Source organism: Strix uralensis, chromosome 1 (assembly GCF_047716275.1).
Source record: "Strix uralensis isolate ZFMK-TIS-50842 chromosome 1, bStrUra1, whole genome shotgun sequence".
NCBI classification, from domain to species: Eukaryota; Metazoa; Chordata; class Aves; order Strigiformes; family Strigidae; genus Strix; species Strix uralensis.
The window spans coordinates 119,306,188-119,323,838 of record NC_133972.1 but is presented as its reverse complement, the minus strand read 5'-3'; the positions used below and the strand labels follow the sequence as shown (position 1 = coordinate 119,323,838).

General features: G+C 41.4%; 1 protein-coding gene across 6 annotated transcripts in view; it reads left to right on the top strand.

Annotated features, from left to right (window-relative positions):
• The first annotated feature begins 723 nt into the window (after positions 1 to 723).
• PTPRM (protein tyrosine phosphatase receptor type M) overlaps positions 724 to 17,651 on the top strand; it is a 506,311-nt gene continuing 489,383 nt past the window's right edge. For all 6 annotated transcript variants that reach the window (XM_074878569.1, XM_074878552.1, XM_074878543.1 and 3 more), the window contains exon 1: positions 724 to 1,189. In XM_074878569.1, the coding sequence (XP_074734670.1) occupies positions 1,117 to 1,189 (73 nt within the window). In that variant the 5' untranslated portion in view covers positions 724 to 1,116. The remainder of the gene's footprint in view (positions 1,190 to 17,651) is intronic.

Genomic DNA, 17,651 nt, shown 5'->3' with positions numbered 1-17,651 from the left:
CTTAATTTCCTCTTCGTACCAGCCCTTCGCTGTGAGGGCAAGGCTCTCACGCGTGCGGTTTTCGCGGAAGACTACTTCTGCTGACAGACTCCAGGTAGCCTGTGAAAACAAACCAAAACCATCACGCAGAGCCAGCGCTTTTCCCCTCTCTCATGCTCACCCTGCCCCGTCCCGGTACCCCGGGGCAGCGCCAGAGCGGCGGGGCGGGGGCGAGCGAGGCCGCTGCCCCGGGGCCAGGCTGCTCGGGGCGGTGGCAGCCCTTCCCTCAGGGCCCGTCCCGGCGGGACAGGTAGCCACTGGCGGCTTCAACTTCAGCGCCTGCGGCTCTCGCCGGGGCCAGCCTGCGCCAAAGTTACCGAGGCGCTCTCGGTTGAGATTTTTCTTAAATTCCTCCCTCCCCCCACGCTTCCTCCTTCTCTCCCCCGCTGCCCGGGAACTTTCGACATCGTCCTGCCAGGCGTGGAGCTGCCTCCTCTGCAAACAAAGCCACTCTGAGGGGGGCGGGGGGGGGGGAAGCAGCGGGAAGGAGACTCCAGCGCTTCATCTCCGCAGGCGACGGCCGTAACCAAACCCCCCCCTCAGCGGCGGCGGCGCGAGCCCGCGCCACCTCGCCCTCTAGCGGTGGAGCGCGGCGGCGGCGCCAGCGGCTGGGCGTGACTTTCCGCGCTCCCTTTAGCCTGCCTGCCTGCCGGGGGGGACCGCGAGTCAGACAGGGAGCCCAGCTAAACCGGGACTAACGGCGGCGCCGCGCGAGGAGACTCCGGGATTAAGGGTGCCCCTCCCGCCCTCCCCCTCCCCACCCGGCCTGGGCACCGGGGGAGGCGAGCGGCGCGGAAGGTGTGGGGCGTCCGCGCAGCCCCCGGGGGCGAGGGCAGCGAGCGGCCGGAGGAAGGCAGGCAGCCCGGCAGCCCCCGGCCGCTTCGCACCCCTCTTTCCCTGCCCTAAAAAGCGAGGAGAGGGCGAGGAGGGGGAAGCAGCCCACAGGACACCAAGTCGGGGAGTCCGGTTCCCCCCTCCCCGCCTGCCCCACGGACTGGAGGGGGGCGAGAGGGGCGCCTCCTACTTTGGCAAACACTTTGGCACTTCGCTGGATCCAGAGCAGGAAGGGGTGGAAATATGGGGAAAGTTGGAACTTGCCTGGTTACTTTGGCTGGAGTTTTGCTGGCGGCGGGAGCGCAGACGTTCACAGGTAAGGAGTCGCCTCGCCTGCCCCGGGGCCAGGCAGCCCTCCCGGGGGGCGGGCAGGGCAGGGTGCGGCGGAGGGGCAAGGGGGCAAGCGCCGTGATTTAGGAGTCGGTTGGGTTTTGGGTTGGGTTTTTGGTGGAGTTTTTTTGTTTGTTTGGTGGTGTTTTGTTGGTTTGTTTTTTTTTTTTTTTTTTGTTAATCCCCGTCCCCTTTGCGGGGTTGACGCTTCGGAGCCGCTGTGTACATGGAGGGGGAGGGAGGTGTCCGGAGGAGGCGGCGGCGGTGGCGGGATGCCGTTAGGTTTGCGCCCCTGCGCCCTGCGGGGAAGGGCGGGAGGCTGGCGGGGCTCGGTCGGCCCCAGGGCAGGGCTGGAGGGACGGGCGGGACTTGGGCTTGCTCCGGTGTTTCTCCGCCGCCGACTTCCCGAAAAGTTTCCCGCTGCCCCGGCGCGGGAGGCGAAGGGCTGAGGTGAGCCCCCGCCGCCCTCGCCTCCGCCGCTCCGCCCGGCCACGGGGGAAGGAAAACTTGGGGTCCTCCCCGGCGGGAGCCCCGCCGCCCCGCCTCGCCGGTTCCTTCCTCCTCGCTCGCCCCCCGCTCCCCGCCTTTCCCGCTGCCCGTCGGTGCGACTCTGAAACGCCGGTAGAGCCGGGGGTAAAAGCGCCGGCCCCTCGTTTTTTGCAGCCCCCCCCCCAGATCGTCAGCTCGGAGGGCAGGGCAGGAGCTGCCCGCGTCTGCGGGGTGTCGGGATTCCCGTCCAGCGAAGAGCCCGGCAAAGTGCACCATCAACAGCGTTTTTCTGTTCCCTGAAGTCTCAGACCTGTTATCTTGGTCTCCGAGTCCTCTGCCTGCACCCCTGTCCTATTTATATGTTGAAGAAACACGTAATTTTAGACAGAATTTTAGATTGTGAAATAGTTCTGTGTGCTTCACCAAAGAGTCACTTCAGATTTTTTTGTTTGTTTTGTTCCTAACATGAAGTTAGTGCAACTGCAAAGCACGTTAAATTGAAGACATCTGGTCTTCAGTTCATGCGAAGTGTGCTTTGATCTGGTGGGAAGCAATACTTTGACTCTCCTCGTTGCTCAGACTGCAGAATAGTTTATATTTTGTACATCACGTTGCTTCTATGCAGCACTGTAGCTAAACCAAGTTTTATGGCTAGGAATTGTTGGTCTGTTTTTAAACTTCTTTAAAAAATTTAAAAAAAAATATTTTATGTTAGGTTCCAGGGACCTTTTGTATATGCAGCCTGCATTTCCCCTAATTTCTCTCCAGCGTTTTTACTGCGGATGAGACAGAAGATCCCTGGGCAGAAAAATGTCTTGTACCGAGGTGATATATAATAATGATGAAATCTTTTCCAAGCAGCCCTGTTAGGATGAAGCTATGCTCTGTAGTGAGTTATAGAACTGAACTCATGTATATTAGTCCTATAACTCATTAATACTGGAAGTCTAGTGTCCAGACTTCAGTGAGAGCTCCCGCTTTTTAAAGATAAATCCATAACTCATTGCTGACCTGCGTGAACTGTCTTCCTTCTTGTTTAAAGTTAAGATGGGGCAACTCTTGTCTCCTGGATATTTAAAGGACTTGTGCGTGTGTTATCCTGATACTATACCAGGGTCAGCATTAAAGTGCTGTTCGTGTTGCTGAAGAACAATCAATCCCACATTAGTGTTAGGTATCTGTTGTATTTATTTTTATTACCACACACTGTGGAAAGAACTGTAACATAAAACACAAACAATTCGGAGATGGCCTGTGCCTACTGTTATTCAAAAGGTGTGATTCCAACCCTTCCCTGTGTTCCTTAACAGAGGCTGCAATTTAAACACTTCAGGGAGATTGCAAAGTATGTCACAGGATGCAGAATCTGACCTGCTCTCTCCCTGTGTGTGCATATGTACATATATGTTAAATACTGAATATAAAGATTATTTGGGAAGATGCACGTACAGATTTTTTTTTTAATATCGATTCTTGGCACTCGGAACAAAACTGGTGAAATTTCCATTTTTGTACTTCACCATTTGAAGTGTGTGCCTGGGAGTCATTTTTGCTTGGGGGGGGGAAATTGCTGTTGCATTTGTTAAAAGCTTGATGCATCAGTGTTGTAGAAATTAAATTACAGAAAAATCCGTCCTTGAGTTGAGTAGTTACCTTCTGTAATAGCTGTCCCTTGTTGCAGATGGGAGTTATATGACTAACCTAGAAAAAGTTTAAAAACAAACAAAAAAGAAACAAAACCAGCTCCACACATGTTCTAAGCAAAGAATAGCAGTGGGTGAATTAAGTAATCTTTGGCATTTATAATTCCATTTTTATTTTTACCCTATTCTAAAATGACTGATTTGTTTTACAGAGATTGGTTCTAACATTACCGTCAGCTATTGTTTTATTTGAGTTTCTTATTTAGAAAATAATCTTACTGAAAAATCAGATCTTGGCTTTTTAAGGCCTGGAAGCTTTCAAGTAATCTTTTGAAAGCAGCTTAGCAGTTAATAACAATGAGATTTTCTCTGAGTCCTTAACTAAAGAATTTAAAATTCTGGATTCATCAGTTCAAGAAGCAAATGGTTTAATGAATTTGAATTTAAGAGATGTTACTAAAAACATTGTCTTAAATGGACAATGCTGTTTAAGGTTTTTTGAAGCAGCTGGGGTGTTTCTGCAAGAGTAGTTTTTAGTTTAGTTGGGTTTTTTTATTATTTCCTTCCTGAGAAACTGTAGCACACCTAATTTACTTGGGTTTTGTTTATAATTTTAACATAAATGTTATTAAGTGGGCCCATGCGAACACTGAATGCTAACATTACCAAGGTTCTTGAAACGAGGTGTTCATGTGCTACGAAATGCCACCTGACTCCACTGTCTTCCTTCTTTCATCTCCTTGGTAGATTATTCAGGCTAGGGAAAGCAATCCACTTCTGTATAAAGGATTTAGGTCAAACGTAGAGATGTGGAAAGTTAGAAGGGACATTATAAGGCTAAATATTAGGCCTTATATAAAATGAAGGGTCTGGATGAGATGAGTTCTGTCAAATACCAAAATGGGGAACTTAAATTGAAGGCAAGGAGATGTGTAATAGAACTTGGAAATTGTGTTTTTATGAAGCCCTTGCGTTCAGATAGATGTAAATTTGCACACAGCCTGAATTCTGAAATCGGTGCTTCTTGCTTATAACCTAAATCTGACCGAGGGAGGGCTATTATTAGGCTGTTATATTCTCTTTTGCTATGGAAAGCGACAAGGTTGTATATTAACATGCTTTTTATGGTACTGGTTTTAAAACAAGTTTTAGTTTTTCTCTGAGAAGGGATGAGTCCTATTGTGGTGAGAGAGATACAGGTGGACAGACAGACTGACTAAAAGTGCTTGTAGGAGGCCATTCATAATGAACTTTGCACCAGGACTCAGTGGCAATTATGAAGAGAAGAACAGGAGGAAGAGTGCCGCACAAAAATTGAAAATTACTTTTCCTAGTGACTAGTAAGGGTTTTACATAGAGAATAGTAGTCCTCAAGCTATTTCATGGATTAAAAATACAAAAACTTGCATTCTGAATAGATGTTGTACCTTTTATTCATCTACTTCATTTTTGGGTGTAGGCACTCTAAAAACAAGAATCACATTTTCTGAAAACTGATGTAAGGAAGAATTTTGACATGCTGAAGTTGAAACTTGCTGTGATGATGTTGTTTGGTGACTGCAGAGAGGGAAGATGAAAAGAAAGAATATAGGTTAAGTCTTCATAGGTCCTATCCCAGCTGAAATGAAGCTCCTGGCGTTCAGAGCAACGTATAGAAAATAAAAAGTTTCTGGTATAATTAACTGTTTAAAGAGATTGTTCGGAGTATTCAGGATCTCTGTTTGGAAGTCTTTAGTAGCTATTCTGATCACTTTACCAGCAAAGAGCTCCAAGTGTGGTTGTATCTCATTTTAACAAATTCTGCTTTTGCTTGCATTGCTTATTCCACCTGCTTTCCTTCCTCTTCACGCATCCATCAAGTCCTGCACTTCCTAAGGAAAGTAACATATGCTAGTGAAAATGCTGCTTTATTAGTGGCTGACACAGTTGTCAGCTCTTCAACAAAACTATTCCAGTTAAAGTTCATGGGGTGGACTTGGCCTTAGCCTTGCTAAACAGTGAGAGCTGTGGGGGAAGATTGTCAAACCAAACTTCTCGCTGTCAGGTGAATGACTTGGTTTGTGTTTTACACCTAAGAGTGTTCATATTTAAAATAGTCAGTCCCTCAAATTAATGGAAGCATGTTGGAAGAATTGGCTTCTAAATAAGTCTTTTTTTTTTTTTTAAAAAAAAAAAAACAACTTTTGACAGATGAAACAAAGTTTGTGTTCGCCTGTAAACTGGGATGTACTTTAGAATGCTTGAGATAAACATGAGAGTCTGGGCTTTGGAAGTGGCACAGTTTGTCAAAAAAGAAACTGTGTGGTGGGTATGTGGGTTGAATTTTAAAATTTATTTATTTGGCTATTCTGGTCCTGTTCTAGTGTCAAAAGTTAGTAAAGAAACCTCATCAGAAATTAAAAAATCCTACAAAATATTACAAGGATGTAATAACACAGGGCGAAAAAAATCCTGTAATGTTTATTTGGTATCATGATTTAGCAGTCATCAGAATCCATGAGGAAAACAAATCAGTGTCCTGAAACAATACAGCAGCATATAATATATGAAAAAATAATATATTTAGTGCTCACAGATGTTGCTAGGTTGACAGCTAGAGAGACCAAATCATCAGGCAAATCGCAAAACATGTTAGGATAGAGCGAGTATATCTCACTAACTTTGCTTGAGTCTGACCTGAAAAAACGTGGAGATCGTTTATTTTTCATGTGCGCTCACTTGCACACTGAGATGGTCAGCAAATGTGTCAAACAGCCTAGTTGACAGTGGCCAGGTCAGTTTTACACATTACTGCTGAGACAATTGGTTCAGTTCACATCATTAGACTCAGCCAGGGGAAGATAATAGGTGTAGACTTGATAGAACGAAGTCCAGTGATGTTGTGGGGTCAGGACCTGTGAACTGATCCTGTATTTCACATGTTGCAACTTTATGCTAAAGGAAGTGCTGTTTGAGAGGGATATCTCTTGTGTTTAAAGCTCGTTAGTATCACTGTCAAACACTTACTTGAGGTAGCTACATCACTAAGTTTTAAAGATGCTTCCCCAGAAAATGACATGAACTTTTCAGCTCACATTTTTATGACTCTTGCGTAAAGAAGCAGTTCTGAAAATTTTCCCAGGAATAAGTTCTTTGTTGATGTGTGAATGTAGCTGAACTATCTGCTCAGTTTCTTTAGGAAAAAATTGAGAGAATCCTCTTTATTTCATGTGATTTTGCTCATAACTTCCAGATCTGTATTTCTGATTTAATGTGTAATGTTATTAATGTATTAAAAAGGATTTCAAGAAACCAAACCTAATTTGGAGCATATGGTCATGTATTTTTGGGAAAAAAAATAAGTCTAGCACTAAATTTTACTGTCATTTTTTACACCCCACTATGTTCACATACTTTCTGATTTTTGTCTTCATGAGTTTGGCCTGCTGTGATCTGCTGCTGATCACTAGGTGTAGCTGCATCTCTAAATCCCCTTTTTGAAGCATAGAAAGAGGAAGGGCTGTAAACTCGGCTTTATGAGAATGCAGGTGTATTTGGAGCTGGGGAGGTGTGAAAACATATGATGGATTTTTGTGACCTAGAGAATTTTAATCTGTTGGTGGCTTGTTTACACCAGTTTGATTATAATACAAATGAACTTTTAATCATTTGTAAAAGGCTGATTTCAGTATCAGTGTTAGTATTCAACAGAAGGATGAATGAATGCTCTGATATAACAAAAATACATAGTCATAAGTATGAAATTACAAAGAAATTGTCACTACTTTCCTAGTAGTTTAAATGCAAGGGTTATTGCTGTAGAGATCTGATAAGGTTGTATCTTAACCATCTTGATTGATCCTTGTCTTAAAGAAAAGCGTAAGTGTTGTGTTCTCACAACACATATGTCTTCTCACAGCCTATTAAGAAGCTTTCTGTTCCATTCAAAATAATTGTTTTCAGAAATAATGTTGCTGTCAGTGGAATTCTGTACTGATTTTGGAATAATGTGTTGGTTTTTAAGCCATGTGACTTCCATTAATGTTACGAGGAGGTACAGAGGGTAAGTCCCCACATATGCTTTAAAAATGAAGGAAAGACATTTTTGTGCCCAGATTTCTGAGAGTAATAACAGTAAAAATAAAGGTGTATTTATGCTTCTAACACATACTCATGCTCAGTAGCTGCAGAGAATAGGAAAGAAGTGTCTCGGCCAGAAATGTTTGACTCCACGGTGACCCTTTGCCACATAGGGAGCAATGGTAGGAAACATTTATTCAGGCAAAACCACGGCAGTATTAGCAGGAAGGAGCTCTGAGAACAGGTTATAATTAGGGTGTTTGGGGGAAAAGGTGCAAAGGAGGATACACCTTTTTTTTTGAAAGTGTAAGAGATGAACCTCACTGGAAGAGAAGATGTTGTAGAGGAAAAGCTGAAGTCCTAAAGGCAGCTAAATTACATCTGGAAAACAGAAATGGATTTATAATTACTCACATTTTCGTATTTTTGTCATCTTTGTTTTGAACATGTTTGTCTTTAATAATATGTTTAAGGCTTGAATGTCTTCTGACAGCTTTACATAGCAATAGTTGATTATCTTTACACATATGATTAAGTGTAATGATGTTAATGAATCTTTAATGTTTTTCTGTGGAATGGTGTAAAACCAACATTTTGCTTATGAGTGTGTTGGTTTTTCCCCTTCCCCCCCTCTCCCTCCCCTCAGGTGTAATCTGTCCTGATTTAGAGAGCAGTAAGTTTTGGCTACAGTAGGGTTTTTTTGAGGGGTAGTTTGGCTTCCCCCCCTGCCCCCCCCCCCTTTTTTTTTTTTTTTTTAAAAAAAAACAAACAACCTTCTTTAATGTTAAGCTATTATAAATATCTTTTACAGCACTTTTTTTGTTCACAAGAAATGTGGTTTTGCTCTGCAATAACTAAACAGCTAATTGCCTCTTTCATCACTTTAGCTCTTCATCTTCTAGGAGAATGAAATAGAGCATCACATGCCTGTATTAGAGCAGGGTTGTATGTTTTGGGGTTTTTTGGGGAGGGTGGGGTGTTTTTTGTTGTTTAGGTTTCTTTGAGGTTTATAGCACAGTTATTTTGGGGAAGTTTTCAGAAAGATTGTGCTTTATTACCATGAATCCTATTGCCTCTTTTATTCTTAACTCTAAAATCAAATATTGTTTAGACTCTTTATTTTTGAAAGTAATATACTGGATAGAATATAAAGTCTGTGGCCCTTTGTTTTGATTCTGTAGTGCATAAAGGTAGGCTGATTAGATGAAAGAACTGTTTAGTTGTGCTGATGAGATTTTTAACATAAAATTAAGGAGGATATTACAGGAGTTTCTGTGCACTTTCAGATGGATGGATAGTGGACCAGTAATGTCTTGAGGTTTTCATAATGGAGTTGTTCTTACAGGTAAATGGATAGAGGGGGTTTTCATGTTTGTTTTTCTGGGGAATATAGACTAGACTGAGTAAATAATTTCCATCCGTGACGTGCACCTACATACTTGTATATATGCTTGTAATCTACGCACTAGTTTGTATGTCCGTGTCTTAAAAAGGTGATGAATTATTACTCTTTAGTAGACTTCTGCATTTTTCATGGTGTACTCACAACAGAGGTGTTTGCAGGGGGATTGTATTTTTTTCCCTCCTCTTTTTCGTCTCCCTCTAAGGTCAAACAATTCCTTGTTTTGGGAGCTGATGCTTAGTAATTCTACTATTGCTGATGCAGTAATATATGATGAAAAAATGGACATCTACATGCACATCTTAAGTTTTGGTTACCATAGTCTACCTAGTTTCTGAGGGTATGTGGAGAAAACAGATCTGCAGTTTTGAAGAAAGAATATTACCAGGTTATAACTGAAGCAGAGGCTGGGATTTCCTAAAGGGATTCACAATGTCCTCTACCTGCATAGAAACTCCCGTTGCTCTCACTTCTGGTATTTTCATGTTCACGGCTTTTTCCTGTTTTAACAAACAGTTCAGCTAACAGTTGAAAACAAACATGCAAGTCAATTGCCATCTCAGTGAACTGTGTTAGGCCCCAGATCAGACATAACTTTTTTCTCTGTAGTTGTTTGGTTTAGTTGCTGTCTTTTCTTATGTGATTTGTATATTTGTTATGTTTGAAAAGTAAAATGTCGTCATTACCTATTTCCTCTTCCATACTTCTAGTAAATAAAAGCACTGTGAGAAGTCCAGTGTTCCCTAACAACTCTACAGCATGTTCAGCCTGTGCTCACAGGCTTGGTAGAAACTTGCGAGGAAGTAAATCTGTTTCCAGGTCTGACACTGTTTGCATCTCTGTATAGGACTATATAGAACTTGCTGTAATTACTGTGATGTTTCTATCGACCAGTATAATTAAGGATCAACAGTGTTCTGATGATTACAATTTTTGGAAGTTATTACTATTTTGATAGCATAAGATGTCTTTTATTTAACTGTTTTAACATGTGTCATATAATTTTAACCAGGAAATAATTTTTCTCTCAGTGGAACTGTCTGAGACTGGAGATTCTTCTGGTTCCACGTTGGGATGACATAGCCTAACACAAATCATACCACTGGAGCACAGCATGAAAAAGATATGTATTTTAACTCCAGTTGTAACAGTCAGTTGCTTAGTGATCAGAACTCCTACATAGGTGTAGGGAACCTGGATTTAAGTCTGTGCTCTGTCACTTGACTGTGACATGGGTGAGGATCTTCACAGCCAGGCTTTTCTGTTCTTGTGGGTTTTTGCTTAGTTTTGACCAGTAGGATTTTTTTTTCTATGCTTGAGAAATCTGCTACATTTCCATTAAAAAAAAAAAAGGGGGGGGGGGGGAAGGTAACAGTTCAGAACCCCCCAATGTATGTAGAGAAAATCTACAGCACTCACTTGTCAACACTTGTAACTTCAGTTTTCCCTAGAAACTCAGCAATGTGCTTAAATATTGTCACATGTTTAGGAGATAGAGACAGTCGTGGACATTTCCAGGAACCATAGTACTCGGTGGGGTAGTTCTTACGTTAATGACTGAGAATTGCTATAGCCTTTTTTCCTTTAATGTTACCTCTTCTGAATTCTGCAGAGTAGATGAAGATTATTTTACAAAGCACTGCATTCAACGCTTTAATATAAGCACTTTACATAACACATCACTTAAGCTGTTTTTCTTTTTAACTTCTGCAGAGACAGCTATTACTGAAGTAATTTCTCAGTTATGTAAGATAAATTGTTGTCCCAGTAATAATTTTAAGGCATTGTGCAGTTGATGCCCTCTTTACTGTGTCCGAGAGATGTCATCTTGATTCAGTCCTAGCTCAGGAGAAAACTTTTGCAAGCAACTTTCTAAATATGAAAGCAACCTTTTGGGATTAGGTCTGTGAGTGTCACAGGAAACAAACAAAAAAAAAACCCAACCCACCAACCACAATTGAAGTTAATGTTTATTTAAAACCTTAGAGGTTGAAAAAGCGAAATGGAAGCCTGTATATTGCCAGCATTACTACCTTCTGTTTATAGTGACAGCAAAGCACACGGATTGAAGACCTATATAAAGTTCATCAGGTGTGTTTTATTTATTTTTACTTTAAGAATTGTTGTTAGAATTGCCTACATAAATCTAGGCTAGGGATTTAAGTGAATTAGCCTAGCATTTTCATCTGGGGATTTGGAAAACACTGGGGTTTGGCTGTTTTATTTATTTAAGTGTTTGAGACAAGCAAATATGCACTGAAATTGCGTAGGACCCAGGAGCCCACGACAAGTTGAAATACACTCTTGACAAATAAAAAACTGGCTTCTGCAGCAGCCACTGAGCAACAGCAGACGTGTATTGGGGTTTTTAAACGAGTCTCACAGAAGCTTCAGAGCTGGATCTCTACATGTACAATCCTTGACAGAAAGTTAGTTTGTGCACCAGAATCTGTTACTTCTTTGCTTCCTGAATGTTGGGGAGTTAAATGTTACCCACGTTAAAAACTTTACATGACCACAAAAAGGTGCGAACATAAAAAGCCTTGAAAATGTTCTTCAAGGTATAGTCCGGTATCTAGTGTAAAATTATCGATGCAGGGAAATAACCGCTTAAGAATAGTATTCCTCAGCTACTTCTGTTCTGTTTTCAACCATAGCCAAACATTCTGCTGTGCTTGTGGGTTGATTCACTGACAGATCCATTGCTGAATGTATGCTTCAGCCTTATTCATCTGTACCTTCTTTTGTCATGTAGTGGGCTTGGAGTCTTGAAGTGCTGATAGTAATTTTGAGTTGGGAGTAGGGGTGAAGCCTTAGGTATTGCACATGTTCAGACTAAGTTCAGATAAAGACTGGGCTTGGTCTAGCTGTATTGCAAAGGCTGCTTCAAGGGGAATTAGGGAACATAAATTGTGCATGCACTGTCTTCTGCTTTTGAAATTCTTTCTCTGATTTCTTCAGAGAAACAGGTACAGTCTTTGGAAGTCTAAATTTTTGTTTTGGAAGATACCTGTTATGACTTAGTGATGAATGGAAATAGAAGACAGCTGTGGACTCATTCTGGCATCAGTCAGGAACTACTTCGGAGGTTTTGGTTACATGCGATGGGTTGCAGTTTAGGCTGCAACATGGAAGCTTGTATTTTGAAAGTTATTGCTTGCCTGTCAGTTCTGCATGCATCAGTTTCTGATGTGTAGCCCAAACTCAAAGACTTTGTAATGAAAACTGTCCGTATTTTTGAAGATCTCAATTTCAAAATGAATATAGACTCACAGTGTCCTGAATTGGTCCACAGTAAATCTGCCTCAGTGTAGTATCTGCCAGGCTTGTTTGCTTCAAATCAGCGCTCGTAGTGGGTGGATCACAGAAGTTTTGCAAACCACAGTTAAGGAACCACTCACTCACTGTGAGTGAGAAATCGCACTTTTTCAGAACACGCTCTGTTAAAGTCTTCACAAACTGCAGAGTGCCGTGCTAGATTTGCAGCAGTGAAAAATTAATTCTGGCTTGTATGCCAGAATTAGATGATGTGTATTTCTGGACCTTTGGGAGCAGAACTGCAAAAAAATCAGATCTGTATGCTTGAAACTGGCATTGAGCAAGTACGTGACATTCACCAGCAGCCCCATTCACATGATTTCAGTGCTTTGACTCTACACAGTGGTCTAGCAATAAAAGGAAGAATTGGCCAATTACAGTAATCTGCCAGAGCTGTGTACCCTGGAATTTTGTGCAGAGGAAGAGGGAGGGTTCTTACCTGCTTTCAGCTCTGTATAAAATTGCACTTTAGTACTATCTATTCCACAGCAAATAACATACATATTTAACAAAGCTGTTAACCATCAGGCCATCTTGAAGAATATATTGCTTACCTGCCACCTCCTGTGCTCTCTCCACCTCCTTTTCTTTGCTCATGTCTGCTCCTCATGCTCCTCGTCATCATGTTCTACAAATCAATTGTGCCTTCCTCTGCTGCTTACATCCTTTGGGCAGCTGTGACTGAGCTGAGAAGAGAGCTGAGACTGGAGGATGGTAGCTCTGGTTAGGATATCCTGTGGTGCTGTGGACCACTCTGTTGCCCTTACAGTATGGACATCTGTGTGCACATTTAAAGAAAGCCCCAGAGCCTCTGGGAGAGCTGTGACAGAAGCTTGGGGATGCAGTTCCTGGCTGCCTGAGTATTATTCATAACAAGTTAGGTGTGTTGCCTTTTTTTTTTTTTTCTTTTCTGAAACAAATAAGATCAAAATGGTTCCATGCATGTGCTGACATACATGCCAGCAAAGCATGTACTTACGAACAAGTACTGTGAGTGAGTGAAGTTTAAATCTTACTTTGCACTGAGTGCAGTCACACTGAACACTCAATAGCAACAGCAGGCAGTGCTAGTGGAGAATGAGATGCTATGGCCAGATCTAGATTTCAGACCAGATGGACATTATTCATAATATTATTTGGGTGTGAACAGTTTTTACTAGAGTGTGAAGTAAACTGATGAGGACTTTTGTTTGTTTGTTTTTCAGGCTAAAAAGAATTAGTAATACTGGCACTATGTATACAAACGCAAGCTCAAAACCTAAAGATGAATACAGTCAGTTCTGGGCATGCTATGAAAGTAATTACAAAAAGCTCCTATTGACACAATAATTGCAAGTAAATCAGGTGTTAACACAAGTCAGTATGAACACACCAGTATCAGCATTTTGTAGAAATGCAGTTACAAGTATAGTTTTCTGGAAATTGGAACAGTGCTTTTTGGACACAGTAATTGAAATTTTAGTTCCTTGGTAATAAGTAGAGTGATTTTTGCATAATCAGCCTGTCTTTGAAAATTCATCTGGAGTATTTTTTCTGTGTGGACAGAGTGCCATTATGTATGCTAGAGGTATCGGCTCTTTTCTAAATCTTTTGAGCACTGTTTATGGGGAGAAGATGATGTCAAATCTTGTATTAAACACATCTGCTTCCTTTCTTAATAGATATAGAATAAATGTATGCAAAGATTTAGAAAATGGTTGCTTCTTTGAATCCTGTAGTTAAATGTTGTATAATATCCATACCTTGGGTTAGTTAGCCTGTGTTTTGCCCATGCTGACATTTTAATTTTTGCCCTTGTTTTTTATGTGCACTTCCAATGCATGTAAATGCACGTGCTGTGTATTCTGTGCTATCAGTACATATTTTACCAGTCAAAATGGTGCTTTAAGATGAGCTTGAAAGTTCCCACTCTGTACTTCCTGTGATAATTATCAATGTGGTTCCTATTGATGAAAGTTCAGTATATGAGCAGGATGCTGGCCATGCTCTCATCATTCTGTACAATGCCATACATATTCTCCTGTGCAGAAGCTGAAATGGTCTATTAAAGAATTCAAGTTCTCACTGCATATTGAGAGCAGAAGATTCCTTCTTAATCCTCATATGGCTGATGTCTCTGCTGGAGTGTTAATAGATAGTCTAATTTGTGAGCTAAATTGCTAATTGTATTATGAGTCTAAACCTTATTAAGCCTTTTGTGTAGAATTAGATCACAGAGCTTTGGGAAGCTGAATACTGGTTGGGTTCTACGCTATTTAATGACAGGAGCAAGTTTTACTGGCATCTTCAGAGCTGCATAGCTCTGAGACTGCAACTGATTTCTTTTGCGGCCTTCTGCAGTATCGACAGAATCGTAAGTTTGAAAAGCGGGGTGACTTTGAGAATAGTTGAAGATTTCCAAGCAGGCGCTCAGGTATCTGAAAGCAGTAGGATTTTGTGTTTGGCTGAAGTGAGGTCAGCATTGGGAATATAAGAGGGTTACTCTGATCTTCTGTACGCACACTGTGCGGAGGTCCAGCTATCTGGGAGTTGCTGAAATCGTGCAAAAGCTTTAAAATGGCTGCTGTTATATAAGAGGATAATGAGTTTTGTAGAGGTCTATTCCTGTAAGAGTTCAGGTAGATGAACTCTAACAAATCACTTGAGTTAAATTTTTATTTTCAAAGGTGTTTACTACCCACCTAGAGATGGGGGATACTGCCCTTATCACTCAGCTGTGCTGCTAGATTTCATGAGCACTCCTCATCTGTTTCTGTGCAAATCTAGCTGGGTCAACTGAGACTATTTTCAGAGGTGGTTAATGCTCCCCACTCTGACTTTGCATTGGAGTTAGCCTGCTAATGCAGCCCAGTTGGAGATGGAGCTGATTGCCTCCAGTGGCAGATCAGTAATAAACAAAGTAAGTGGGACTTAACGGATTTTGACATCACTTGCCATAAATTTTTATGTTGATGTGGAAGATGGCTGTGAACTATTGCGCTTTTGATACCAGAATATTGCACCCATGGTAATTAATTTTCTTTAAGAGAAAATATTCACAGCTACTCCATACATCTTCCTGTGTATACATGAGATAGAATTGCAACGGTATCAAGTTTTAATCTATACGCTTGACTCTCTACACAACAGCACTTTAAGCTGTTGTGAGAAACTATTCTTATTTTACACCTGAAGCTATCAGGCACCTGTATGTACTTAATGGCTTTGCTTTTTTACTGCTGTAAACTAATGCCACTTGAAATGCATGGACAATAAATGAAAATAATAGGATATATAGCTTGTGTCACATCATCTTATATTTGTAAAGAGCTTTTTCCTGTTTCTGCATTATGTTTAGTAATATAACTTGTAGAGTATATTACTAAAAAATCAGGTTTCTGTCCTGAGAGAGAAAATTCAGAGGCTTCTGCATTGTTCTGTTCCATGTGCATTGGTTCTCTCAACCTACACACTGTATATTCATTATGTTACTGCTAGTAGAACAGCCAAAAGTCATTGCCAAGAGCTGATTGTCTTCAGGTGTGTCTGTAGAAGGCTGTATTTGTTAGGCGTTTCTGTGTAGCTCCCAAATTGATTGTCATGCTTATTATTTTGGTAGGTGAATAGTTTTTGAGAGAGGTTTTGTACGTTTTACAAAAAAGTTCTCACATTTGACTTATTCAAATGCAGTATATCTTGAGACCAAATCTTAAGAGCACTGCATTCTAAATTTCTGCTGAAGGGGGGCAATCATGCTGAAACTCACAATTTACCTTATCTATGTTTTGGTAACAAATGCAACTCGCACTGGCTTAGATTTGCGGATGAAATAATTTTGGGATCAGGAACAACAGAACTTCAGAGGTTTTTACATACTTTGTCAGAGGCGTGGCTAGGAATGTAATGATTGTACCAAAACGGGCCAATTCTTCTGTAGAAGAGAATAATGCAGGTCATTGAGGCACATACTTTGTTAGAAAGGCTGAACTAATGTTATAAACCTTACAGGCCTAACCTGATGTCCTGAGAGGGACTAAAGTGATATGCTGTGTATGTATTTAAAAAGGCAAGTGAATTACTGCATGCCCATTTGGAGAGCTCTAGTCCCTTGTAAAAATGGATTTCACACACATGCACCCCCAGCCTTGCATTTTGTCAGGTAAGGCACTGGTGGGTGTTATCCAGGAAACTGGTTATCTTGCTGTTCCCTTGTGTTGACACTGGTTTGTAGGTTGGCCAGGCAGATGCTGTTTCTGATTGATTTAGGTGTGTATTAGCAGGAAAGGACAGACTAGGCTGCCAAGTCTCTCTGTATCCACATCCCTGCCCGCTTGCTGTTTTTCCCTCCATGTCTAGACCCTGTGCTTAAAAAGTACTTTATGAAGTGTGTCCTTCTACTCTGATTTTTGTTAAATCGTCTTGGTAATTTTCTTAGCCTGACCTTGATTGATTTTTATTTATTTTGCGGGGTTTGTTTGGTTTTGTTTTTTCCCCTTAGGATGAGAGGTGGTAACTGAACATCGGTAGCGTTCCTACAGTTGGTTTTTTGTGTTCTTTTTGTACAAGAAGACAGGTTCCCATAGAAAATGGGAAGAGCAAATTAGAAAGGTCAGCGTTATTTCACATCGCTATTAAGTACAAGTCTTTTACTGGAGGTAGTACAACCCGAAGCAGAACATTGAGTCATGCTTTTGTATCTTTCAGAGGTGGTAGCACTGTGTGTAGCAACTTCCTTTTCAGCTGCAGCTATTCATTTAAACAAATAACTAAGTGGCCTGTTAACTGACTTTCGAGAACTTCTATGCTTGAATGTATTGTTATACTATTCCTGGATACGGAGAATGGAATATGTATCTTGTGTCTTCGAATGGTGGTGTTTTGAATTTTTATATTTTCATTGGTGTTCTTCAAAGCATTTCAGACGTGGTGCCTGATCTGATAATAATCTGATAACTAGGTGCGAAAAAATACCTCCACTGAAGTTTTTGCTGTTGTTTCTCAACTTTTTGAGACTGGGAGGGAAGCTGGTTCCAATAAATAGCAGGAGGCCACTAGAGCTACAGATATGGAGTAGCTGGGGACTTTGGTGTTTATGAGGGTCTCTGTATATTTCTACATCTGTGTTCCATGTGATGACTTCATCTACTTAATGAACTGGGATAGAAATAAGATTTCAGAATATGAGTTTGAGTAAATATGCTCTTTGAACCCTCAGCACAAGTGGCTGATGATGTTGGGAGGGTACATGAGAGGTAGGGCACTTTGATAACAAGGAGTCATAGTTTTAACAGAATTTGTCCTGAACTCAGTAACCATGTGCCCATCTGGATTACACCTTAGTCGACAACTGGTCCATGTCATTAGACTTGGTTAGGATGGTCCCACCTTGGTACCGCAGAGCTTGGACTTAAGTTTTGACATCACTTTTGGGCAAAAGTTGCTCCATCCACAACCTGTTCTGTCTTTTTACAGAGCATCCGCTCCAGCAAAGCTTACTTCTTCCTACTGCTGCTCTGTAGCAAGAGTTTACTTATGTGCCTTCCTTCCCTCTTTTGATA